This window comes from Aptenodytes forsteri, unplaced genomic scaffold, assembly GCF_000699145.1.
Source record: "Aptenodytes forsteri isolate BGI_AS27 unplaced genomic scaffold, ASM69914v1 Scaffold264, whole genome shotgun sequence".
Classification (NCBI taxonomy): Eukaryota; Metazoa; Chordata; class Aves; order Sphenisciformes; family Spheniscidae; genus Aptenodytes; species Aptenodytes forsteri.
The window spans coordinates 1,231,262-1,257,008 of record NW_008795936.1 but is presented as its reverse complement, the minus strand read 5'-3'; the positions used below and the strand labels follow the sequence as shown (position 1 = coordinate 1,257,008).

General features: G+C 47.0%; 1 protein-coding gene across 2 annotated transcripts in view; it reads left to right on the top strand.

Moving 5' to 3' along the window:
- Positions 1-25,747, top strand: part of COL6A3 (collagen type VI alpha 3 chain) — a 64,866-nt gene that overhangs the window by 28,893 nt on the left and 10,226 nt on the right. For both annotated transcript variants that reach the window (XM_019473623.1, XM_019473622.1), the window contains 33 exons: positions 683-1,282; positions 1,892-2,494; positions 2,908-3,510; positions 5,169-5,515; positions 6,713-6,791; positions 7,145-7,290; positions 8,693-8,785; positions 9,220-9,273; positions 10,283-10,354; positions 11,325-11,351; positions 11,469-11,513; positions 11,612-11,665; positions 11,848-11,910; positions 12,318-12,383; positions 13,066-13,119; positions 13,770-13,805; positions 14,316-14,378; positions 14,685-14,747; positions 15,457-15,519; positions 16,198-16,260; positions 17,034-17,084; positions 17,624-17,659; positions 17,765-17,827; positions 17,975-18,037; positions 18,680-18,712; positions 18,819-18,855; positions 18,963-18,974; positions 19,136-19,629; positions 20,281-20,380; positions 20,882-21,580; positions 22,823-22,931; positions 23,686-23,966; positions 25,251-25,511. In XM_019473623.1, the coding sequence (XP_019329168.1) occupies positions 683-1,282; positions 1,892-2,494; positions 2,908-3,510; positions 5,169-5,515; positions 6,713-6,791; positions 7,145-7,290; positions 8,693-8,785; positions 9,220-9,273; positions 10,283-10,354; positions 11,325-11,351; positions 11,469-11,513; positions 11,612-11,665; positions 11,848-11,910; positions 12,318-12,383; positions 13,066-13,119; positions 13,770-13,805; positions 14,316-14,378; positions 14,685-14,747; positions 15,457-15,519; positions 16,198-16,260; positions 17,034-17,084; positions 17,624-17,659; positions 17,765-17,827; positions 17,975-18,037; positions 18,680-18,712; positions 18,819-18,855; positions 18,963-18,974; positions 19,136-19,629; positions 20,281-20,380; positions 20,882-21,580; positions 22,823-22,931; positions 23,686-23,966; positions 25,251-25,511 (5,433 nt within the window). The remainder of the gene's footprint in view (positions 1-682; positions 1,283-1,891; positions 2,495-2,907; positions 3,511-5,168; positions 5,516-6,712; positions 6,792-7,144; positions 7,291-8,692; positions 8,786-9,219; positions 9,274-10,282; positions 10,355-11,324; positions 11,352-11,468; positions 11,514-11,611; positions 11,666-11,847; positions 11,911-12,317; positions 12,384-13,065; positions 13,120-13,769; positions 13,806-14,315; positions 14,379-14,684; positions 14,748-15,456; positions 15,520-16,197; positions 16,261-17,033; positions 17,085-17,623; positions 17,660-17,764; positions 17,828-17,974; positions 18,038-18,679; positions 18,713-18,818; positions 18,856-18,962; positions 18,975-19,135; positions 19,630-20,280; positions 20,381-20,881; positions 21,581-22,822; positions 22,932-23,685; positions 23,967-25,250; positions 25,512-25,747) is intronic.

Genomic DNA, 25,747 nt, shown 5'->3' with positions numbered 1-25,747 from the left:
CAGATCTTCCATTTCTGGTCTCACTTGGAATGAAATCCAGACAGCATGTGCCTGGGATGAAGGGTATCCACCCCAGATCAGTCCCTTTGAAGTCCACCATCCTACTCTATCTGTTCCTTCCCTTCAGAGCCACACTGCTTTCCTCCATCCCCATTTATCAGTGTGATATTCAGCAATAATCAGGCTTTGACCTGAATTACCACTGCAGGAAACATTTCATTAGGAAGCAAAAAGTCATCCTGGAAAGGCAGAAGCTGGGAGAATAATAGGATAGAAGCTTTCCTAGAGAACAAAGCCAAAGAAAGAGGGGTGGTACTGAGTGTAAAACAACCCCAGGCTGCCTGGCAACCTGCCCTGAGTAAGGAGCATCACCAGGCTACATTTCTTTGGGTGGAGATCCCACAGGAATTATTGTTGCAGGTTTCCCCTGCTCCCTCTTGCTTCCTTTGCTCTGGAAGTTGCTGTTCTTGCACTGCCTGGGGTCTGCACTAGCAGACCAGTCCTGTCTCTGGGTTGAACCCAGAGCTGCCTGCTGGGGCTCCCAGGAGATATCACAGGCAACAAAACAACGAGCATCCTCCCCATAGCCAAAGGCATGGGCCAGTGGTGTAGATGATGAGCTTAGCTGCTCTCCATAAGCAATGCCTCATGCATCTTCTGACCACTGCCTTCTTTCCTGCAGCGGGAGTGAAGAGGGATGTCGTGTTCATGGTTGACGGCTCCCGCTATGCTGCCCAGGAGTTCTACCTTGTCCGTGATCTCATTGAGAGGATAGTGAACAACCTGGACGTGGGCTTTGACACCACCAGGATTTCAGTGGTCCAGTTCAGCGAGCATCCCCACGTGGAGTTCCTGCTCAATGCCCACTCCACCAAGGATGAGGTGCAGAGTGCCGTGAGACGGCTGCGGCCGCAGGGTGGCCAGCAGGTGAACGTGGGGGAGGCCCTTGAGTTTGTGGCAAAGACCATCTTCACCCGGCCCTCTGGGAGCCGCATAGAGGAGGGCGTCCCTCAGTTTTTGATCATCCTCTCCTCCCGCAAGTCTGATGATGACTTAGAGTACCCATCACTCCAAGTCAAACAAGTGGGGGTGGCACCTATGGTGATAGCGAAGAACGTGGATCCTGAGGAGATGGTACAGATTTCCCTTAGTCCTGATTATGTATTCCAAGTCTCCAGCTTCCAGGAACTGCCCAGCCTCGAGCAGAAGCTGCTGACTCCTATTGAAACGCTGACTGGGGACCAAATCAGACGGCTGCTGGGAGATGTGCAACCCCCCGTAGGTAAGGCTCTGTCAACACCAGCTGCCTCTGGGCTGCTATTCAAGTAAATGTTGCCCAAATGTGTAAATAACTTTCCATCCCTTCTCTATAAACCAACATTTTCCTTAGTTAAAAGCAAAGGTGTAGCACATGTACAGTTTTAGAAGGAAACTTTTAGATATATGGAAATTCTATCCAAGTACCTAAACACATTACTTATGATTTTCAAGTCAAGTACCTAAATAAGTTACCTATTTTGATTTTCAAGTCAAATACCACAATGTGTACAATTGCCTATGCCCATTTAGCAGCTCTCTAGGAAAGAGACGTAAAGCTGGGGCAAAATGAAGCTGAAAACATTGAAAAATCCAGAGAAGAGCGTTAATGAATGAAACAGATAAGGTTCTGAGTAATGCATGCTTCAAATATTAGGCAGACTGCTAACACATGCATGCACACTTGCACACAAGCCCTTTTGGAGAGGGTCCCTGAAGCACCATGCTTAAAGTTGGCTAAAATATGCTGTGTAGTTTTACATCACACAAGAGCAGATAGCACAGAAATCCTCCAGCAAAGCCTAAGCTAAGACTTGGCAGGCAAATAATTTCCTCTCTTCTTGCTTCCCTGCAGATATTTCTGGTGATGAAAAGGACATAGTCTTCCTTATTGACAGCTCTGACAGTGTTAGGCCTGACGGGCTTGCTCACATTCGGGATTTCATTAGCAGAATTGTTCAGCAGCTGGAAGTTGGGCCAAACAAAGTGCGAATCGGCGTGGTGCAGTTCAGCAATAATGTCTTCCCTGAGTTCTACCTGAAGACCCACAAGTCCAAAAATGCTGTCCTGCAAGCCATCCGCCGCTTGAGGCTTAAAGGGGGGTCCCCCGTGAACGCTGGCAAAGCCCTAGACTACGTGGTGAAGAACTACTTCATCAAGTCTGCGGGGAGCAGGATAGAAGATGGAGTGCCCCAGCACCTAGTCGTCATCCTCGGAGACCGGTCCCAGGATGACGTGAACAGGCCTGCTAACGTGATCACTTCAACCAGCATTAAACCTCTGGGTGTTGGAGCCAGGAATGTGGACAGGGACCAGCTGCAGGTCATTACCAATGATCCTGAGCGTGTGCTTGTGGTACAGGACTTCACAGAACTCCCAACTTTAGAAAAGAATGTGCAGAGCATTCTTGAAGAGCTTCCGATACCTACAACAGAAACCCCTGGACCTTTAGGACCTGGTAAGGCTGCTATTCACCCTGTAGACTTTTCTGGACAGAGATAGAATTTGTATAATGTGAAAATGATTCTTTCCTATGCTCAACATAACACTTTTTGATTCCCAACCATTTAGTCGCATTGCTTTAAAGAACACTTTGAAGAAGATCTTGTTGAGCATAGGAAAGAATAGAATTAATTTGAAATGAGATGAGGGTGTCTATCACAAAAACAAGTAATGTTGTATGAAGTATAATAAATGTGTTGTATAAAACCTTTCTTCTTGTACAGATGTAAAACCATGTCAAAGACCGATGAAACTAAAAAGGTAGAAAGAAGAGAGAAACACACCACTACTTCACAAAACACTAAGCATCTTAAATATTATAGATGCCACAAACAATTCTTAACGGTGTTTTCTTTGTAATCTTTTCAGGAGGCAAAAAGCAGGCTGACATTGTGTTTTTGCTGGATGGGTCCATCAATCTGGGGAGGGATAACTTCCAAGAAGTTCTCCAGTTTGTCTACTCTGTGGTGGATGCCATTTATAGGGATGGAGACTCTATCCAGGTAGGACTGGCCCAGTACAACTCAGATGTCACCGATGAGTTTTTCCTCAAGGACTACTCCACCAAACCTCAGATTTTAGATGCCATCAACAAAGTCATCTACAAAGGCGGCCGAGTGGCAAACACTGGCGCAGCCATCAAACACATCCAGGCAAAACACTTTGTGAAGGAGGCCGGCAGCCGAATCGACCAGAGGGTGCCCCAGATTGCCTTCATCGTCACGGGTGGGAAGTCGTCAGACGACGGGCCGAGTGCCTCCTTGGAAATCACGCAGAAAGGCGTCAAGGTATTTGCGGTCGGCGTGAGAAACATTGACCTGAAGGAAGTCAGCAGGCTGGCCAGCGAGAGTGCCACGAGTTTCAGAGCATCCACAGCCCAGGAGCTGTCTGAGCTGAATGAGCAGGTCCTGGTTACGCTGGAAGCCGCTATGGAGGAGAAATTGTGCCCAGGAACGACAGACGTTACAAGAGGTAAGCGCGATCCTTTCATAATGTGCTCAGGTCATTCCTGAGTGTGTCTTTTAATATCCAATGTGTTTTGGTGGACTTGTTCAGCCTGCTTTTTGCTTTGCCTATAGCCTGAGGTGCAGCATGGGCTCAGACCTCCTCCATGAGCGTGGTGGTAGGCTGCAAGCCTTTGGTACAAGAGCTGCCTGTTTGTGTGCTTCAGCACGTGAATGACTGGTGTACCATCACCGCAGAGGTGCAGTCGTGGTGGAATAATTTCAGATATGACAAGCAGGCACTAAATCACTGGCCTCCTACCACCGCATCGGAGGGGCTCCTTTATTTAGCTGCCTTTAGACTGAATCTCACTACCTTCCTCCCCAGATGTGTAGGCAAATGATGCCAGTAGCATGTTGGCAGACCAACTTGTTTAGTGCCAAAACAAAAAGTGATGGTCCTTGTTTTGCCCACTGTGTTTATAACAAGTCAATTGGACTCCTTGGTCATTCAGTCCCTGGCATGCATGGTGTGCTGGAAATCAGAATTTCTCCTGCCCGATCATCCAGGATGCCCACTTGATCTCGTGACAGGTATATGAGAAAACGCTAGGGCACGAGTGGTTGTAGTTTAAGGTAAAATTGCCCTAAAAAGGAATCCCACGATTTGGCTACTTGGAGTCAGTAAGCAAGCTGGTATTGCCATCAAACCAGACTCCCAGCAGCTGGTTTAACTTACTACAGTACGGCAAATCCTACTCCCAGCACAACTGACCATAGCTCAACCCTCTGGCTTTTGAGCAGAGGCGTCTCCTGAGCCTCTGGAGAAGCTGAAGGAGCGCCACAGCAGCCCTGAGCTGAGCAGCAGCTCCAGCCAAGATGAAAAACTGAGCACAGAGAAAAGCAAACTGCTGCTGGTGGTAACCGTGAGTGCTTCTCGAATGCAGCACCAGTGTGATTAATATCACAGAAATTTCAAACACCTCCCTGCTTGAAAGCTCATGTAGGTGCAGGAGATGTTACATCCAGATGAAAGGCATCCCGCAGCCTGATTTCCCTGTGCTCCAGACCAACGGGCAGCTCGGTGGCTGCAGGGTGGCTCCAAGCCCACGCTAATTATTCCTGCAGAAAGGCAGACTGTGCATCACCTCCTGAGCTTGAGCTGAGCAACTTCAATGCTTCTTTCTGCACTAATTCCCAGCTATCCCATATAAATCCTAGCTATACCTTTCAGGGACTTGAGATCAGTCATCTGATTGTCACCTCCCTGTACATCCCCCTGACTGGAGGACAGTTGCTTCAAGCACAGGCAGAAGGTGCATGCACACTGTGCAAGTACTGACAGGTTTTCATGCAGTGGAGAGAAAGCAGCAGTCTTGGTTGCCTGATGAAAATGCAAAATTCTGTTAGACTTGGTTTAGTAGGCTCATCCCAATGCTAAGCAAGACTTGCACAGGAAAAAAATTTTAAAATTAATAAAATGCAGATTTTTCCCAGGTTATCATTGCTATAACGAAAGGAAGCCTTGAGGCACTTGTGTATCAAATGGTGGCAGTTCTCGATGCAGAGAGTGTCTTCTCTAAAGACTAATAGAATAACTAGGAAAGTCATTATTTGAAAAGCAATGGTTGTATTGCTCAACAGTGTGACACTCTCTTCTCCTCTCTTTCTGCATTTCCCTTTCAGATTGCGACTTAGATGTGATACTTGGCTTCGATGTCACGGATGTCGGGCCTGGCCAAAATATATTTAATTCCCAGAGAGGTCTGGAGTCCAGAGTTGAGTCCGTGCTGAACAGAATAACGCAGATGCAGAAGATCAGCTGCACCGGCAACCAGGCACCCAACGTCAGGGTAGCCATCATGGCCCAGGCTCGGGGGGGACCCGTGGAGGGACTGGACTTCTCCGAGTACGAGCTTGAGCTCTTCGAGAGGTTTCAAGGCATGCGCACCCGCGGGCCCTATTTTCTCACGGCAGATACACTGAGGTCCTACCTGAAGAAATTCAGATCTGCACCCTCCAGCAGCACCAAGGTAAGTCAAAACCAAGGCCACTGGGATGGTGTTGGCCAGGAAAGCTGACTCCTGATGTATTTTAGTTGGCAAAGCAACTGTAAATTCATGATAAATTAAATAAATAAATTTATTCATTAAATAAACAAATTTATTGCAGCCAGTACCCATGAGCACTGCTTGGCTGCAAACTATTCCTTTCCAGATTTTCCCTGTTCGTGCTTTAGGAACAAACAACTGCATGGTATGATGTACCTAAATCTGGCACAGAAATGCAAAGTTTCTTGGCCTGGAAAGGGCGTAGCAATTCCCCCATCTCCTCTCAGATGAATCATCCCTTGGAAGAAGGCCCTTCAGGTTGCACATTGATTATGTTTCACACCTGAAATATTCTGGGTCCTTGTCCTGGTTTCAGCTGGGATAGAGTTAATTTTCTTCCTAGTAGCTGGTACAGTGCTGTGTTTTGGATTTAGGACGAGAACAAAGTTGATAACGGACCGATGTTTTAGTTGTTGCCCAGTAGCTTACACTAGAGTCAAGGACTGTTCCAGCTTCCCATGCTCTACCGACTGAGAAGGCTGGAGGTGCACAAGAAGCTGGGAGGGGGCACAGCCTTGTCCTGGTTTCGGCAGGGATAGAGTTAATTTCCTTCCTAGTAGCTGGTACAGTGCTGTGTTTTGGATTTAGGACGAGAACAAAGTTGATAACGGACCGATGTTTTAGTTGTTGCCCAGTAGTGCTTACACTAGTCAAGGACTTTTCAGTTTCCCATGCTCTACCGACTGAGAAGGCTGGAGGTGCACAAGAAGCTGGGAGGGGGCACAGCCAGGACAGCTGACCCAAACTGGCCAAAGGGATATTCCATACCATGTGACGTCATGCTCAGTACATAAACTGGGGAAAGCTGGCCGGGGGGGCCGCTGTTCAGGGACTGGATGGGCATCAGTCGGCAGGTGGTGAGCAATTGCATCGTGCATCACTTGCTTTATATATTCTTCTTATTATTATTACTATTAGTAGTAGTATTTTATTTTATTTTGATTATTAACCTGTTTTTATCTCAACACATGAGTTTTCTCACTGTTACTCTTCCGATTCTCTCTCCCATCCCACGCCGGGGGGCGGGGGTGGGTAGTGAGCGAGCTGTGTGGTGCTCAGTTTAACCTCAGACTGAAGTTAAACCATGACAGTCCTGACATAAATTTGTTTTTCTCCCAGGTCATAATCCATTTCACTGATGGTGCAGATGACTCGATAGATCAGCTGGAGGCTGCTTCATCTGCCTTGCATACAGAAGGTAACTTTTTTACTCTTCAAGGCAGTGATTATAGTCCATGTTAACATGTGGCCCATTTTACCACCATTTCTCATGAATCCACCAGCTTTTGATAGTAATGAATAAGGATTTCATGATTTCTAGATGCACTTGCTGTTCTTCATTGCCTTCCTGTGATATTTAGCTACCTTGCTGGCACTTAAGTGTGAGGGTAACTTGCACTGAATGTGCTTGAAGATGCTTGTTCTCGATTGAATAAGCTCCGTTTGCAATCGAAGAGGCGGATAATGACCCGTCCTTACAGGGGAGGGTGTGCAGGCTCTGCAGAGCACCTCGCCCCATCACACAGCCCCTTCTGCTTCCCCCCGCCTCAGGTGTCAGCGCTCTCATCTTCGTGGGGCTGGACCGAGTGAGCAATTTTGACAAAGTGATGCAGCTGGAGTTTGGTCGTGGGTTCACCTACAACAGACCTCTAAGAGTTAATCTGCTGGACTTGGATTTCGAGCTGGCAGAGCAGCTCGTAAGTAACTTGGCACAGGCAGCACTGCCTTGTAATGCTGGAGGAAAGCCGATGGCTGGATCTCCTGCGGGGCTGAACCGTGGCTGAATTACACCCTCTTGGCTCTGGTCCTCTCCCCTCCCTACCTCACGTCAGCTCTTTTAACAGATGCCACAGCAAATAAAGTTAAGAGCAGATCATGGTGCTGCCTGGTCTTGTACCACTCCTGGAGAAGCTGTACTCCAGCCAAGGCTACAGCGCATTAAGCACGATGGGATTAGGTCAAATGGGGTGGGATAAGATGCCATCAAATGCTGCCATGCCAAAAAGCCCGCCCTCCGCCTATATTTATACCGTTGTTTTTTTTTAACCTTGTGGGTAATGCACTGTCATGCCTTGTCAGTGCTAAATCTCTTGCAGAAGCACTGCTTTCTAGGTTTCTTTCCCCGAGCTGATACACTGCCTGTATTTCAGACATGCTTTTAACAGATGAAGGAGTTATCCTTTCTTCTTCATAGATTTACTTTCCTCCCGTGTATGTAGTCCCTCTCGAGTTTGTTGAGTTAATTTGGTATCAACCTTGGTATGTCCAGTTCCTCCCAACTTCACATCTGCTACCAGCATCGTTAAGTTCCTTTTCCAGTAGATTTAATAAGATTGGGCTTAACCACTGATCCATGTGGTAACCTTGCTGGGCCCTTCTCTGCAAATCAAAGTGCAGCTACTTGGGAGTGAACCTTGGTTTTTGGGATAAAAGCTGGTCTTCAGCCCATCCCCAAGTAATTCAGTTGCCTAGGAAAATCCTTTCAAAATGTAAATGTGCAAAGCTGGCAGGAAACGTTTGCAGCCAGCAATGTACTTGGCAAAGAATGTGTTTTTTTTTCTTTCTATTGGATGATGCAAAACCAAGCTGTGATTTCTCTGAATCTGTATCTTTCTTTTTTTTTTTTTCCTTTTTCCTCTTTTGCTGTGTGCTCACAAATTGTTCTCAGCCTGCAGGTTGCTGGTGAGCTACTCACTACAACAACTTTCTTGTGGCCTATTCCACAGCCTGGATTTGTTTCTCTGGAGATGAGATTGCTCTCTTCAGTGACAGGCACTGCTCTGGGGACTGATCTCCTACTAAATGCTCTCTACAAATTCTGCCCCACACGGTTCCCATTTAAACCCTTGCCTCTGATTCCAAAAGATAATGTTGACTGCTGCTTCCTAACCTTGCAACCTAACCAGTCTGCCAACACACATCTCTTTCTCCTGCTGTCATGAGTGGTTCAAGGCAGAGACACCCCAAAATGCTGCCAGACCGATGCTATGCTTGGCACAGAAGCAATTGCACAGACTCGAGGGCTTGCAGGAGTTATGGTGTTGGGGCTCTGCTAGGTTTCTAACACCTTCCCATTATGTCATGTGCATTTTGCTGCAGGACAACATCGCAGAGAGGATGTGCTGCAAAGTCCCATGCAAGTGCTCAGGGCAGAGAGGGGACAGAGGTGTGCTGGGCCCCATAGGACCAAAGGTAGGTCACTTCATCTGGGGATGAAGGGTCCCTGTGAAGGTCAGTGTCCACCACAGTGGTGATGGGTGGGTGATGTGCAGGCTGCATATGTTGTAACGGGTGATGCTAACGGGAAGGTCATCTCCACTTACCCCCCATTTTAAAACTGGCCCTGGGCCATGCACAGCGGTTGAGAGCTGCTCTTCTTCCCTTTCCTCACAGCCTCTGTGTTGTAAAACAACCAATAGGGCAGGGATGAGTGGCTGGAAGGAGGGGGTGAAGTGTCTTGTGAAACAATTTAAGGATGTCAAAGGGAGGTGGTTTCTCTCATAAACTTGTTTACACAGATGACCAAGCAGCTGCTTTGTGCAAATCTAGGGAAATCTTGAATATCAATTTAGAGGGAGATCACACAACTATGAAAGAAATGCAGAATCCTCTCTGTTGTCTTCTAGGGTGCCACGGGTGATCTTGGCTATGGAGGCTATCCTGGTGATGAAGGAGGACCGGTGAGTGATTGCCCCTGCTCTGCACAGTACTGCTCAAATTAGGGACCTCACCATAGTGAAGTGTTTGGAGGCTCTTTCACTAAATATTTTCTGCTGGGGATGTGGGCGTGAATTAGACAAAAGAGCAAGCAGAAGTTTGTGTTTTCCCCCACCTGATGGTCTGAGAGCTGGTCCCAGCTGCTCCTGGGAGAAGGTCAGTAAGGAGCTGCTTGAGAGCTGGAGAAGGCATGATGGGGGGAATAACTCCCATTATTTGATGTGACCCAGCTCTGTGCTCTTCCTCCAAGGCAGGTGGGAATGTTTGCAGCTGTTTCCCAACACCTGTGAGCAGGGCAGGGTGACTATGAACACAATAAAATCCCCAATGTCATTAAAGCTGCAGCCTATGCCAAAGTTATCCATACTAAATGCAGCTGAAAGATTTGAGTTAGTCCAAGAATGGGACCAAGAAGGGGTGTTTCTATCCATCACAGTGGCAGACAACATGAGTCCCATGACTTCTTATTTCATGAATCCCACGTCACCCCTGGAATAAACAACTCCCCACGCATCACACCCAAGAGGTGAAGCCGAGGCCAAGGGGCTGGCGGTGCTCATCGCTTTTCCAATAGCACGGGCAGGGTCCAAATGTTGCTGTCAGATATCGCGTGCGATGCAATGTTTTCCTGGGGCTTTAAGGTCAGGATGGGATTAGACGTCTATGCAGAGCTCTGAGGGTTTCATCTTGTCATTTTATTTTTGAAGGAGAAGGTTTATAAAGCTCTCTCATAGCTGAGAGTTGGGGAAGGATGTTTCTCTCTCAGTGATGAAGACTTGCAGTTGGTCTCTACATGAGGAATGTTGTGGGCAGGAGATGTGGGGTGGCTGGGCGTTGACCTTTCAAAACCTGATGCTCTGTTTTGCTCCTGCTTCCAAGCCACCTCCTGCGCTTGCTGATGCATGTGGCTAGCTGAAGAAACGCACTTAGCAGGCAAACCCTGACCGTTGCATTTTCCCCTCCATGCCACAGGGTGAGCGTGGACCACCGGGTGTGAACGGGACACAGGGTTTCCAGGGATGCCCCGGGCACAGAGGAACCAAGGTACGTGCAGAAGGAGCCTGCACAGAGCAGACCCAGAGTCCAGCTGGTGGGAGTCCACTGAGGGCAAGTCCTGCTGCTTTAGGATGTCACGCAACAGCCGCCAAGTCCACTCGAGTGGTGGTGTCCACCTGGCCAAGCACCAAGGCTTTCAGAAGGTGTCATGGCTTTAGCATTGCTATGAAGAGCAAAAGGGCAGCCCAGCGACCCAGGCTCAATCTGCAGACAAGGCTGATTTATTTTCTGCAGTCTGGCTCTAGGGGAAAGATGTGAGAAGAGAAGGATTTGTTCTTAACAGCAAGAAGTGGCATGTGCGTGTCTTGGCCCAGGGCTGGGACTGCGTGTGGATGGAAATCTGATGTTGGGGAGGAGGGAGAAAAGTGAGCCACGGCTGCTGCTTTAAAGAGGAACCTTGAGCAAATGGTTCAGGACAGCAGCCATGTCACAAGCCAGAAAAGGTGGTGAAACGTATAATATTTTTGGGAAATATTCAGCCATATTAAGGGGATGTTTCCTACCATTTGCTCTGATGACAGGATCCTCTGGCAGGGAGCAGAGGAGTGCATGAACCAAGCCCATTAGTTGCCGCTGAGATACTGAGTTTCTTTAAAAAGCTGTCCAGCCTTGGACAAAGCCATGGAAACTGGATCTGGATTCATATAAAAATGGGTGCAGGGAGAAAAGAAAGTTAGTGGAGAAAGAGTTATGCCTAAGGAGTAAACTATTTTATTGGATCACCTGGCTAAAACCCAGGATGCACATATTTCATCTTGGCATGAGTGTTGAGAACGGAGCTGAAGAAGAAGATTGGCGTAAGAGGAATATGGGGCAGTTGATCCCTGGTGCAGCAAGCCCTGGGGTTGCCCTGGGCCTGGCTCTGGGTCAGCCACTGAGCACAGCTCCCCTTCCCCACCACTTCCCATGGCGATGAACCAGGCAAAAGCAGAGTAACTCCCTTTTCTAATCTCTTTAGGGCTCTCGGGGATTCCCAGGAGAGAAGGTATGGAACTATTTCCTCATGCCACAGCGGAGAGCGTGAGTGTATGGATGCATCAGTATCCCCCTCCCTGTTCCCCTTTCCCTCAGTGAGCATTTACCCCTTGCCTCTCTTCTGTAGGGCGAACTGGGAGAAATGGGTCTGGATGGCATTGATGGAGAAGAGGTCAGTCATTTTAATTGCTTTTCTCTTTATAACAAGATGCTTCAGTGGCAGGGCCCCAATAGTGACAAATATTCTTCTAAAATATTTTTCTTTTGTAGGGAGACAAGGGTTTCCCAGGCTCTTCTGGAGAGAAGGGATACTCAGGCAGGAGGGTAGGCTTTTATCATGTTTACGACGGGGCTAAATGATGGTGAAAAGGTGGATTTGAGCCAGGGGAGGGTGGAAAGCCATCATTCTCCCCTTGGGGCTGAGGACCTGGGCAGAGGTGTGCGACAGCAGAGATGCTTTCAGCAGGCAAGGGCTGCTCTCGCTAACTCTTTGTGTCTTCCTGCAGGGTGATAAGGGAATTAAAGGCGAACGAGGAGAACGAGGTGACCGTGGGCTCCGCGGAGACCCGGTAAATATTGCTAAGGCATCCTCTTGATTTTCCACCCACTTTCCACCAGTCCTGGGGGTCATCAGCAAGCATGCACTCAGGCTTATTAAATACCACTTGACAGTGGCAGGTCCAGTGACAGAGCAAGGACTCAGAGATGACATGTGGGTAACACATGCCTCTTGATACCAACCTGTCAATCACTGTTCCATTATTTTAAAATTCCCCTTCTTCCTCTTCCTCAGTATTATTATTTCTCAGTTGAAAAGCTGTGTCTGTCTGAAAACACCAATAATACTTAATCTAATTCAGTCAAAAAAGAAAAAAAGAAAAGAAATGTTGGTTCTGAGCTATAACAGAGCAGTTTATAATGTCTGACTTTCATGCCCCACTTACACAGATGTTTCTCATTGCTGTATTGCTTTCAGGGAGATTCAGGAGCTGATAATACTCAGCGGGGATCCAGAGGCCAAAAGGGTGAAATCGGACCAATGGTAAAGTTTCTTTGTTGTCTTTTGTTGGTTTTTTTTTTGTTTTTACAATAGGATGGGACAGAGAAAGGAAAAAAGATGCTGCCAAAAAGGTGCAAGTTTCTTAAACTCATCACGCCTTGTCAGATGGAATATTTTGCCACTAGAAAATATTGTTGTTTTGCAACTAAAACTTTCTCTGGGAAGACATCAGCTTAGAAGATGTTTTGTGTAAAAAGTGCACTTTTTAAATTATTATCATTTTACAATGCCTTTTGGGATATTGTCACTGAAAACAACTTTGTACTTGGAAATTAACTTCATACGTTCTTGCAGGTTATATACAAAAGCAGAGAACTGTTTAGATGATACCAAATCTGAATGTCCTGATTCACCTGAAACTTTTGGAAAAAAACCCTACATGCTCCTTGGAGAATTTCAAACCCCATTTGTTTTCATATCAGCTCAGTATAAAAATGTGTCTTAAAATGTCAGAAGGCATTTCCCAAAGAATGGGACTGTCGGCTTGCGCTAGCTCAGAAACTTGATGGAAAGTCTCCATGAGTTGTTAGAAGGATTCCACTGATGCGGGAATATCGAGTAACTTGTGTGAGAGTGCGAAAGGACCCATTTTTTGAGAGTTGAACCTCTTTTCCCAGTGCCTGCTCATCTCAGAGCTCTTACTTGAATTTTGCTTTTCCCTTAGGGAGAGCCGGGACCGGCGGGGCTGGATGGCCAAGACGGTGGAGTCGGGAGGAAGGTGAGCTGCCAGACCCGCCGTCAGTGGGGGTGGAGCTTAGATTGACAATAACTTTTTCCCTCCTGCCTTCCCATGTATTTTGTTTCACAAGCGTCAGGAGCTCAACCTAAAAAATAAAAAAGGGAAAAACCCCAAAACCTCAAAAGGAAAATGCCTGGTGGTTTGCTGACTTGTATAGACTTTAAAGGTCTAACCCTGAATTTATTCCCATGCAAGTAACTCAGTGCTCGGATCAGTGGAGTTACACCTGATTTACTCTGGCATATGCATCTGCATTTGGCTGCTGGCTTTTAAAAGGCAAAAACCAAACTGGAGCTGGTGTAGCTGGGACATCTAGGGATACATTCCCTGCTGCTCTGCTGCTGGCTGTCCCTCGGGGCACATGGCCCAGGGACTGTGGCATGCTCCTGCACACATGAGGGAGCAACTTGTGGTGGAGGGTTGGGGGATGCGGGGAAGGAGAAAACATGCCAAAGTTTGATTTCAGAGAGCTAGCCGTGTGGATTTCTCTCTCCCTCTCTCCCCAGTAGTTTAAACTATTCAAACATAATTTTGGACTAAGAGGAGTGGCAATACATGGATCTAAAAGCAATAGAGAAATGTGTGCTTACATACTTGCGTAACAAGTCTCATCATTTCTTCATTTGCAGGGTATGACAGGACGAAGGGGACTGATAGGAGTTAAGGTAAGTGGTGATGGGGATGAAACCTGGGGCTCCTGCCACACCACCGGCCAGGCAGCCACAGCACCCAGAGGGATATGCCAAAAGAGACATGCAGGCTTTGCTTCTTCCTCTCTGCCTCCTCTCTCCTCCAAATTTCCCTCCTCCTCCTCAGGCTCATCTCCCTGTATGCTCCTTGCTGGACTCAGTGCAAAACCAGCTGTCCACTTGCCTGGGGCTGCCCGTCCTCTGCAGCATTCTCTGGTCAGATGCTTCATCTCTGCGTACTGCTGGAGCAGCGTAACAGGGCCAAAGCATAAAGGAGATTGATGCCTGTTTATTGCAGGAGCCAAATTACCCAGCCAGTTCTGTGCTCATTCTCTGCTATAACCATATTCTGCAAAAAAACCCCAAAACTCCTGTTATTCCCTGCTCTTTATGCAGCTTTAAATGCTCTGAGATCTCCTTTTCCTCCCCATGGTGTTGACCACGTCCCCCCATGCTAACCTGTGTTGTCCTATTTTGCACTTCAAGGGTACCAAGGGCTCGCTCGGTCAAGCAGGGCCAGCTGGAGAACAAGGCATGAGAGGGCCACAGGTCAGTGAGCTTACAGCAAAGTAAATGTTTTACCTCATGATGCTGTTGCATCATTTCATTGCAGCCACTTCCTCAAAGCGTGTCAGCAGCAAGGACTGTCAGGATTTGGGTATTTTTGGGTGTGCTGTGGCCTGGCTGTCCTGCCCCAGGACATCAAGCCTGCCACTGCATTCGCGCCACCCAAGGTGTGATGTGTTTGTAAACCTCTTGGGCGCTGTAGCGTTTGCTTTCCCTTGCGATCTTGTGTAGCACTGGTGTGTTTCTGCCCATGTGTGTTGACACAGTCTCTCTTTTCTCCCGGCACAGGGTCCTTCTGGCCAGCTTGGCACGCCAGGCATAAGAGGAGAACAGGGCGTTCCTGGACCCAGGGTAAACCCTTCTGCTGCTTCTCAGCCATTGACCCAAATATGCTCTGCAAGAACATCTCACTGAGCTAATAAGATGCAGCCCATGTGTCTTTCCATTCCCCCCTCTAGGGCTCTGATTCTGTTTCACTCTCTTATAACACACTCTTCCAGTATGATTCGCCTCTCAACTTATGCTAAAGATTTCTTGATCAAGAGTTACAGAAGAGAAAGGTTTAAAAGCAACCACAAAGGGGTCAGGACTTCAGCGTTTGGCCCATTATGGTTTGCGATCTTAATTAAAGAACATCCCTGAGTGACGGGCAGGGTATCCATGATGTTTCAACCTCTAAAGCCAGAGCATGACCATCTCACATGCTTGCTGGGGGCCCCCCATGCATTTATTTCTCCCTCCTGCTGCATACCCCAGCAAGACTTGTGGCCATAAAGCCAGACACATCTTGCATTTCCCCATCCTTAGCAGGACTTTGCCCCTCCTGCTTACACCTCTCCCAGGGGGATTCTCTAGGGACAATATAAATTGGTGCTGACATTTGCATTGAACTGACCTGGTCCTTCCTGACCATGATTAGACTTCTGAATTTCCTAAGGTGCTTTGAGAGGCACCAGCCCTAGTAGTTAATACAAGATTTCTATGGTCACCCAATCCCCTAGTTTCTGGCACCCAGTTTTCTTGACACATTGCAACATGTATCTCCCTGTTTCCATTCCAGGCTGGTGGTGGACCACCAGGAACCCCAGGAGAGCGTGGCAGGATCGGTCCCCTGGGACGAAAGGTATGTCTTCACGGGCATTGGGCATCAGCAACTAAAACAGCAATGAAAAGCTTCTGGATAGGAGTGAGCTTAAAAAAATACTTGAGGTGAACCTCTTGGAGAGAAATTAGCTTGTTTTCACTGGCTTGCACAGTGTGGAGTAGAGCAAGGTCTGTGCTCTGTTTGTTTCATTAGGCTCCCGTTTCATTGAACAGAGAGGCAAAAGTAATTGAGTAACTGAGATTCCCAAGTAATTTTCCAGGGCAGATTCTCAGCTGATGCCCATGTGGGAAGATGGTTGTGCTGGATGTCTCCAGACCCTCTGTATGGTTTTATCTCTCCAGATTCACACACACTGGTTCATTTCCATGACTGCTCCACTGTCCATTTGCACTGACAAAATACCCAGAGCTTGGGAGCTTTTATTTTTGCAGTGTTTATAAAAAGCAAACACCATCCTGTGGTGGGAGCTGGCTGGTCTCCCATGTCCCATTGCTCAGCTTTCCTGAGGTCACTAAAGGTCCCACTAAAGAGCAAGCATTTTGTAGCATTGCTGGCCATGTAGGTCCAGTCATGACTTTCTGCTGCAAGGACCACTGCAGACTGGTCTATGTAAAGAAACCAGCATTGATGGGGTGGGAAAAGCTCAGAGTTGCCTGGAGTTTCAGCACATGCTTTAACAGATGCTCCTGTTTTCAGGGTGAGCCTGGGAACCCTGGACCCAAAGGGCCAAATGGACAGCAAGGCCCACGAGGAGAGATGGTAAGTGTGGCCATGCACTCACACCTTTAAGGATGCTGGGCTGAACCCTCTCCTGTGGCAAATGGGCCACAGCCCTTCGCAGCAGAGGGTTTAGCTCCCATATGGACTTTGCGTCCTCCATAGTACAATATAAGAGAGGGAAATCAGCTTTGTCTTCAGCTGGCATGAGCACAGCTGGTAACGGCAGTCCCTTCACAGAGGTGAATTATATTCACTTGAGAAGTGGCTTTTAACATCTCAGAGATCAGTCTGCAGGGCAGAGGCTGTCCAGAGTTGCTTGGCCTTGTCCTGGCTCATTGCATGAGGCATGGGTAAACACCCTGAGCTGACCCTGTGTGCTAGTCCGAAGTAACCTATAAAAAGGACCTATGGACTAAGTGAGTGCTTTCATGGGGCCTGATTCTCATTACTCTGTATAATGAGGAGCCAACTGAGGAAAAAATGGTTTATGCCAAGCAAGGAAGGACAAGCTTGGGTCAGACAGAGCTATAAGTACACCCCTAGCATTGACTGACCTCCTAACCTGCTCCCCATTGCTGGCTTCCACCCGGGTTTTACACATTACGTGTGTATACTAAGCAGTTTTTAATTCAAATTTGTAGTTTTGGCACCACCTTTTTGTGCTTTTTTTTCTTGCGATAATTTAATCTATAGAAGGAGTTCTCAAAGGCCTGTGGCATCAGTGGGTTCTTTCTATTGATGCCGCTGGATCTGTGAGGTTTAAGCTATTCACATATGACTGCATATTAATGACTTTGGCTTTACAATTTTAGGGTGACGATGGACGAGATGGAATTGGTGGCCCAGGTCCTAAAGGCAGAAAGGTAAGTGTATGCTCAGCGTGCCCATCTACCAACATGAGTTACCAAGGACAAGGAAGTAGCCAAGGTCCCCAGTGCAGATGGGCAAAGGCAGAGCCTAGGTGAAGTCAGATACATATAGGGACAAAAACCAGCCCTATGTGTACCCTAGTGAGAAAATCAGGCAAGACTCTTCAAACTTTTCCCCTCTGCCTTTGTCTTGGTTTTGCCTATGTAAATCAGCTTCTCCAAGGAGGAAGCATAATGTTTTTGTACCTTTTAGCCAGAGAGCCCCATGAATGTCTGTGGGACTTTGAAAACAATGCGCCAGCATCTCTGACAGCTCCTCTACAGTTGAAATTAGCCTTAGAGGAGCAACCAGACCTTAAAAAGAGCGGCTATTTGCTTTTTATTAATCATATGAGGAATAAAATTGCAAAATGAATTTGCAGGCTCTCTCTCTTTTCCCTCCATCGTTTAATTCCTTCAGTTGTTACAGATCTGCCTGCAGAATCAGGTTCATTTTCTAAAACATATTCAAATAAACCTTTATGTTGTTTCAGGGAGAACGTGGCTTCATAGGCTACCCAGGGCCCAAGGTACAGTGCAGCCCATGAGCTATGCATTCATTTTCCAAGCAATGTAGCCGTTACCTATGGTCCTGTGCAGATTTAGAGCTACCATTTGTGTTTTTCCTCAACCAGGGTGGACCTGGTGACCGCGGTGGTGCTGGAGGCCCTGGCCCTAAAGGAAACAGAGGCCGCAGAGTAAGTTGGACCATGACACAATTTTTCCCTTCTGCATGAACGGCCTGGAAGATGTACACATCTTTTCCCCCAGGTATTGACCCACGTTCCTGGGAGTCCCCCTGCAGATGTTAATGGAGAGGACTTCTCTGCTCTCTCTCTCTCTAGGGAAATGCAGGAGATCCTGGGACACCCGGTCAGAAAGGAGAGGTTGGATACCCTGGACCATCTGTAAGTGTTCATTGCATTGCTGATGGAGCCTCTGGCTTCCCCCCAGAGAGATTCCTGACGAGAAACATGGCGGTCCCTATTGGTGTCAGGGGTTGAAAAATATGCCCATCACCATCTCCTGCTAATTTCAAGTTGGGCAAATTTCTGTTTATTTGTCCTAGATGTGTCTCTATAAATTCCTAACTAGCTGTTTATCATTGATATCGTTCACCCGCGCTCAAACTGCAATGCAGGAAAAAGTCGAGAGACAGGCTCTTATCAGGCAGTAGGATTTCCCCTTGGCAATATGCCACTTAAAGCTCCTTCTAGGAAGTTCTCAGCTCTTTATCATTTATCACCCCACACAGGATATGGTCCATGACCAAATCTGACTGGCACAGAGCACCCTAGAAAGGCCAAGGTGACTTGGCTTGCTTTGCACATGAACATAGAGCATTGTAAATGTCCCTTTTGGGTTTGGCCTCAGCCAGGTTTACTCCTCACAGGGGAAAACATTTCCTCCTGTTGCTGGAAACACAACTGAAAACAGGCAGGTTTTCCCTTAGCTTCTGCATGACCTGTAGTTAAATAATTATTCCAACTGGGTTCATGGGGCACCCTGAAAATACACATTGCACTCAATTTTACTTTTTTTCTAAACAGGGACTTAAAGGTGATAAAGGAGAATCCAGAGATGTAAGTGTGGCATCATTTATCTCCTGTTTTGAAATACTCTTTTGTTGGCTGTGTCACATATCTCTTCTTTTCCCTTTCTCCCTCTCTTTTATTTTATTTTCTAAAGCAATGTGCGCTTGTGCGGAACATCAAAGACAAATGCCGTGAGTACATCAGTGCTTTGCTAATTCCCTGTCTCTACCCTTGTATGCCCATCACATTACACGAATGGCACTGACCAAACTGCTTTTTTTCCCCATCTTTTCCACAGCTTGCTGCTATGGTAAGTCACCTTCAGTTCTCTAAACCCCAGCGTGACTTGTGCCAGAATTGTTTCTTTCCCTATGTATATGGTATGAATGATTTACCCCTGCCGAGGACGTGGTCCTTGCACCTTGACAACTATTTGGGGCACTATTTGTTCCCTACGCACGTTTCTGGCAGGTCCCAAGGAGTGCCCTGTCTTCCCAACTGAGCTGGCCTTTGCTATTGACACTTCCTCGGGAGTCGTGAGGGATGTTTTCAACAGGATGAAGCAAACTGTGCTCAGAGTGGTCAACAACTTAACCATTGCTGAAAGCAACTGTCCTCGGGGTGCCCGGGTGGCTCTGGTCACCTACAACAATGAGGTCACCACAGAGATCCGCTTTGCTGATGCCAGGAAGAAATCGAGCCTCCTCCAGCAGATCCAAAACTTCCAGGCAACCCTGACCACAAAGCCACGCAGCCTGGAGACCGCCATGTCCTTTGTAGCCAGGAATACCTTCAAGCGTGCCCGAAGTGGCTTCCTTATGAGGAAGGTGGCTGTCTTTTTCAGCAACGGGGATACGAGAACCTCCCCGCAGCTCAACGACGCCGTGCTGAAACTCTACGATGCTGGGGTCATGCCTGTATTCCTCACCAGCAGGCAGGACCCGGTTCTCACCAGAGCTCTGGAGGTTGGGGTCATTCACCCTTTCTTTCATTTTCTGCTCATGACCTCAGTCTGGTTTGCTGGGGACATTGATGGTGTTTGCTCCTACAGGCAGTGGTTGACTTCCACAGGCCTTTCAAGTGCTTAGCGCTGAGAAAGCATTGCTGGCCAAACTCATCCAGCATGTCTATTAGGAGAGAAATCTAAAACACGGTGCATGCTGTGAAACGCTAGTGAGGTTATGATGAGTCATTTGTTTCCCAGACCATGGCTCCAGGGTGCCCGGTGTGGTATGAAACAGAAGAAAAGACAGTCCCCATAGCAAGAAGGGTCTGACAGAACGGCAAAGGGTGGGAAGGTGGAAGTTTGGTAGCTTTGTTGGCCCAGGGAGAGTGGGCATACAGAGATTTAAAGAAAAAAAAAAAAAAAAAAAAGCCCCAGACGAGCACGCTGAGCACTGGTTCAAGTGCTTGACCCTTTTCTTGGAGTTTATGTCTCTAAACTAGTCCCACTAACTGATGTTGGGGGCATTAGGCTCCTCCAAATGGGATCCACCAAAAACAGCGTGCTAAGTAGAGAATCTCTTAGAGTTGTGGATTACCCTCCCCTACTTTGAGCTGAAAATGACAGAAGGCAGCATTACTAACACCATGTTTTTCTGTTTGCATCTAACCAGATCAACAACACAGCGGTTGGACATGCAATTGTTCTTCCAACCAGCGGCAGTCAGCTGAATGAAACTATCCGGAGGCTCTTGACTTGTCACATTTGTCTGGGTAAAGCATCCAATTTCTCCTCTAGACAGTGCCAAATCCTTCTGGTTGCACAGCAGTCGGTTGTCAGTGGTGCAGAAGGGAAGCCCAGTTGGGAGTCAGCCCTTTTGCTGCTGAAGACAAGGGATTCTTATTCTTAGGTTGAGCAGAAAACATTGGCATCGTGAATGAGGCTTGCTGGGCATTCTCCACTTTGTAAAGAGAAGCTCCTTTTTTGGCTGATTCCTACTTTTACAGCCCAAATACCGATAGCTAAACACTCTAAAATATGGCCTTCTGCCATTTATGACAGAGTGCTTCAGGGCTCCCTTTGGACAAAGGAGTGCATAAAAATACTAAATGCGTAACTAAACGTGTTTTGGGATGAAATGACTTTGATGTCAAGTAATGGACCAGTGAATGTCCATGGCTTGGTAATATTTCATATGACACGAGATTATTACAATGACGAGGGAGGGTCATCTTCAGTTCCTCCAGGTGAAATCTACTGTATTTCTTCCCTAGATGTGTGTGACCCTGATCCTGTCTGTGGTTTTGGTAGTCAGAGACCTGTATTCAGAGACAGAAGGGCAGCCCCAACAGATGTAGACACTGACATAGCCTTCATCATGGATAGCTCAGAGTCCACCACCCCTCTGCAGTTCAACGAGATGAAGAAGTACATTTCCCACCTCATAAGTAACCTGGAAATCAGCTCTGAGCCAGAAGTATCTCAGCACCATGCAAGAGTGGCAGTCCTCCAGCAAGCTCCTTATGAATACGAAACCAACTCAAGCTTCTCACCAGTAAAAACTGAGTTTTCACTAACTGATTATGGATCCAAAGAGAAGATCATTAACTACCTTCACAACCAAATGACCCAGCTCCATGGCACGAGGGCTATAGGAAGTGCAATTGAACACACAATAGCTCATATTTTTGAAAGTGCACCAAACCCTAGGGATCTAAAAGTCATAGTTCTGATGATGACCGGAAAAGTGAATAAACAAGAACTTGAGTACCTGCAGAAGGTTGTTACTGATGCAAAATGCAAAGGGTACTTCTTTGTTGTCTTGGGCATTGGCAGGAAGGTGAATGCCAAGAATATCTACAGCCTAGCTAGCGAGCCAAATGATGTGTTCTTCAAATTGGTCGATAAACCAGGAGAGCTTCATGAAGAGTCCTTACTACGCTTTGGGAGACTGCTGCCGTCTTTTATCAGAAGTAAGTATAACATCCTGCAGCCAAAGTATTATGGAAGGGGCAACATGTGACCTCAGAGGGGTTAATCAGTCTACCTGCCTGTTGGCTGAGTGGGCTCTAGCCTGACCACCTCTTGGGGCAGCGGGGCCCACTGAAGTTAGTCTCTTTTTATATGTTCTGTACTATTTGGTCTGTTTGTTGCTGCTCATAGGTCTACCTAGTTGAATATGTCTGGGTTTTGTTCACTTTGGCCTCCCCAGCCCATTCCATGCAGTCTGTTGGTCTGCCAAGTAGAGTTTGCACTTCTGTCTGGTTTGACTTGGTCTCCGTGGGCTCACCTGTGGGATCTGACCTAATGCTGCCTGGCTTGCTGGTCACATCTGCAACATATCCCATAGGGTCTGGTCCTGCTGGGGCTCTTGGCTCTCTGCAGCCCGGCAGCCTGCTAACACTCCCCCCGAGCTCCCTGAACACCCAGCAAATCTTTCTTCCCAACTTCAGCATAAACATCATGCTAGCAGGCATTTGGATGGCTCAGGCTGAGATCTGGAGTTGCTGTGTGCAGATTTAAGGACCAGATAAACAGGATTCTTTGCTCAGGGATAAATCATGCTGCTGTGTTTGGGATGTGCAGATTGTGCCTTGAAAATCTGCATCTCAGCTTAGCTAGAGACCCCAGGCTGGATCTCCAGCTAGAGCCAGCTGCCAGAGATCCTAAACAGACCTGGCCAGTAAGGACAAGAAATGGGCCTTTTCTAGGAAAGATAGTTCTATCCAAAAAGTCCTGAAAATCAGGCTACTGGGCTAATAAACCACTGATTCGGGAATGTCTTGCACTAAATAGGAAGCAAACATGAGCACATCTTTCCCTGGAAATAAATGTTTAGGTTTTCTCGGTTTGCTTTTTCCATTTACCACTTACAGGGTTCCTGGAAACTTCTAACTCTTGAAAAAATATTAACTGTGTGGTTGGAAGTGCCTTGTTGTAAGAAAGCTGTTTACATGTGACAGACTAAGACATACAGCCCTCTGGTATCTTGTAGTTACTGCCTCTCATGTTTGTAAATTGGAATAACAAATCTCCCAGCCCATGATGCTGCAGTAACCACACCAAATGTCAAAAGATATTCCATAGCTTTTATCAGAGCAAGCAAGAAGACAGGAATTTTTTTTAAATCAAGAAGAAATATATGTAGTGTGTTGTTCGTAGGTAACCACCATCCTCAACACCAGTGTTTAATGCCAGGCTCTCTCTGTCTCTAGGTGAGTTTGCTATCTACCTGTCTCCAGAGATAACGAAACAGTGCAAGAGGTTCCAGAGCGATCAGCAAGCCAAGAGCCAGAGCCCCGGGCACGCCGGGCACAAAGCAGTGTAAGTAGTGGTTTGTCTGCGAGAGAATGAGCTTTGCTAACAGCCTGTCTGGGGGAGAAGCCTTCACTTCCCAGTCCCTGTTTGGAAAAAGGAAGAAAAAGCAACTTCAACGCTAACAATCAGGATTATCAGCATTTTACTAGTTCCTTTAGTGCTGTGTCAAAAGAGCAACAGATATATCTACTAAAGAAGGGTAGACACGTACACATATAATTTTAAATTTGGGTTAAATTTCATATTTATATATATATAAAGGATATGAAGGAGGTATATGCTACTGTCATCATGCAGGTCAGGAACTCCAGAAATTACTATTAATTTGGGGTTTTCCACTCAATAACTATTTTCAGAGGCTGGGCTGCCCTGGACTATCTGATGTTCAGGATCCATCATAGAATATATCCTAATATTTTCTGAACAGAAGTGAAAGCTTGTGTCACCAAGACTCATTCGTCACTGGCACAGAGCTGTTCTGGCTTTAGAAGGTCGAGCCCCTTGAAATCAGGCATGCTACAGATCTGTCTACTGAATTCACTCTTAAGTGTGTAAAGTTGGTGTATAGACAGACTTGTGCCCCAAGTGATAGGCAGTGCTCTGCAGCACTTTTCACTGCTTGGCTGTGGGCATATCTAAAGCTGACAGAGACTATTGACCTTGGGGGGAGTTCTTGCCAATGTCAACTCCTCTCCACTTCCAAAATTCTGCTTATATAGGGGGGAAAAAAAAGCCATATCAGCTGCTTTTGCTTTGACAGGTACATGGCACCCAACGTGACCATAAGCCGGACCCTCAGTGCCAGCACCACGGTCAGTGCGAGCATCAAGCCTGTTGCGAGCGCCAACGCCCGTGCCAGAACCACCACTGCCAGCACCACGGCCCAGACCAAAGCCACCGACCAGATCACAGCCAGCACTGTGGTCCAGGTGAACACCACTGCGCAGAGCACAGCAAACACTGCCGCCCACGCCAAAGCCACCGGCCGCACCACTGCAAGCACCACGGCTGCTGCGGCAGGTGGCAGGAGAAGACAAAGCGGTACGTGAAAGGCTCTCCCCACGTGAGCAGTGCCTCTCGCTTGTCTGTACCACAGTGGGTTGTGGCTTTCTTCCCTCCCTGAGAGGATTATTCCTATGGGAAATGCCACTAAGAGGCCAAATTTCGTGCTTGCAGAAACAAGTTTTTAGGTGCAAAACTGGAAATCTGCACTGGGGGGTTAAGGCTTTGTCAACTTATGTTGAGAATTTTGTGCAAAACTGGGTGGCGGACAGCCTGCCTCTAGGCAAAATACAAGCAGGACATCTAAACATGAGACAATCCATCATCTGCTGCCTAGCTCAGTAGTACAGCAACAAAGCACTTCTCTTTCTAGTGTGGCCCATTTGCTTTCTATGTTTTCCTTGTAGTATTACCCCTTGGCTAAGTTTTGCTATTTATGGTGATTCATACAATGACATTGTTTTAATTCTCTGTTAGCTAATATAAATAGTTAGTTCAGTTAGTTCAACACTGAATCAGTATGGAGACCTATTTGGGAATGCTAAAGCTCTTTCATGTGAGCACAGTTCATATAAAGGAGTTTTCTCACGTGTTTTTGCAAGGGGCTGCAGGCAGCTCTGCACTAGCTGAAAAAGTAACAAAGAACATGTGTCAAAGCACAGGGACGCTTAACCAGTCAATGAATGCATGTCCCCATGTAAATAATAAATAAAAAGCAATAAATAAAAGCAATCAGCTTTTGCAAGGTTAATGCTTTCATCAGCTTGCGGGGAACAAACATTTCCAGGTGTTTCTTGCTCCACTGTTGCTTCCAAGCAGCGTTTATAAAGGTCTTATCCGATACTCTGCCATAGCAGGAAAACCTTTCCCTAATAGCTTTTTTGACCTGTCTAAGGTTATGTTCAATCTTAAGCAGGCTTTGCTTGAAGATCTTTAGCAGTTCAGTGAATCCATTGCACCCAGAGAAGGATCTGACTGGACATGTTTACAGTTGTTGGGAAAGTTGTGCTGGGAATCACATTTCAGGCTGTGTAAATTTTGTAAAAAAAAAATTGATTTGCTAGATTGCAGCAGATTATTAAAAACTAAATAAACCACTTGGTAAATCATCTAGGCTATGAAAAAAAAGCCTCCCTGCAGTGTGCTGGGTTGGGCAACTGAGACAGCAAAGTTACAACCCGGTTTGCACATGCCACAACTGGCTGCAGACAACTTTATTTGCTGTGGACTGGGGAGGAGACCCTGCAGCACTGAGATACTTTTTCCTTGAGACCTTTCTTTCTCAAGTCCTTGCTTAGTGTTTCTTCTGATTTTGCATTGCAGCAAAGACCCACGACATCCAAATCACAGATGTCACTGAGAACAGTGCCAGGCTGCGCTGGGCCAGCCCTGAGCCACACAACGCCTACGCTTTTGATATCACCATCACCTTAGCGCATGACCACTCTCTCGTACAGAAGCAAAACCTGACTGGCACTGAGCACGTCATCCGAGGACTCAGAAGCGGACAGAAATACCTTGTCGTCATTACCGGCTACCAGAAATCCCAACCCAAAGTAACCTACACAGGGACATTCAGCACAAGTAAGTACCTCTTGAGGAAAACACACAAACATTTATTTTTTCATAAAATGGACACAAAAAATGAAAAAAAAATGGAAAGGATGGGGAATCAGTTGGTACCAACAATCCCAGCCCTGGCAATACTCAGTTGTGTCACTGCATGTCTGGCATCCTCCAGACCAGCAGCAGGACTTGGTTATGAAACGCTGCAAATATGTTACTTTGGCAAATGCAAGCTGACACTTCAGTGGTGTTAA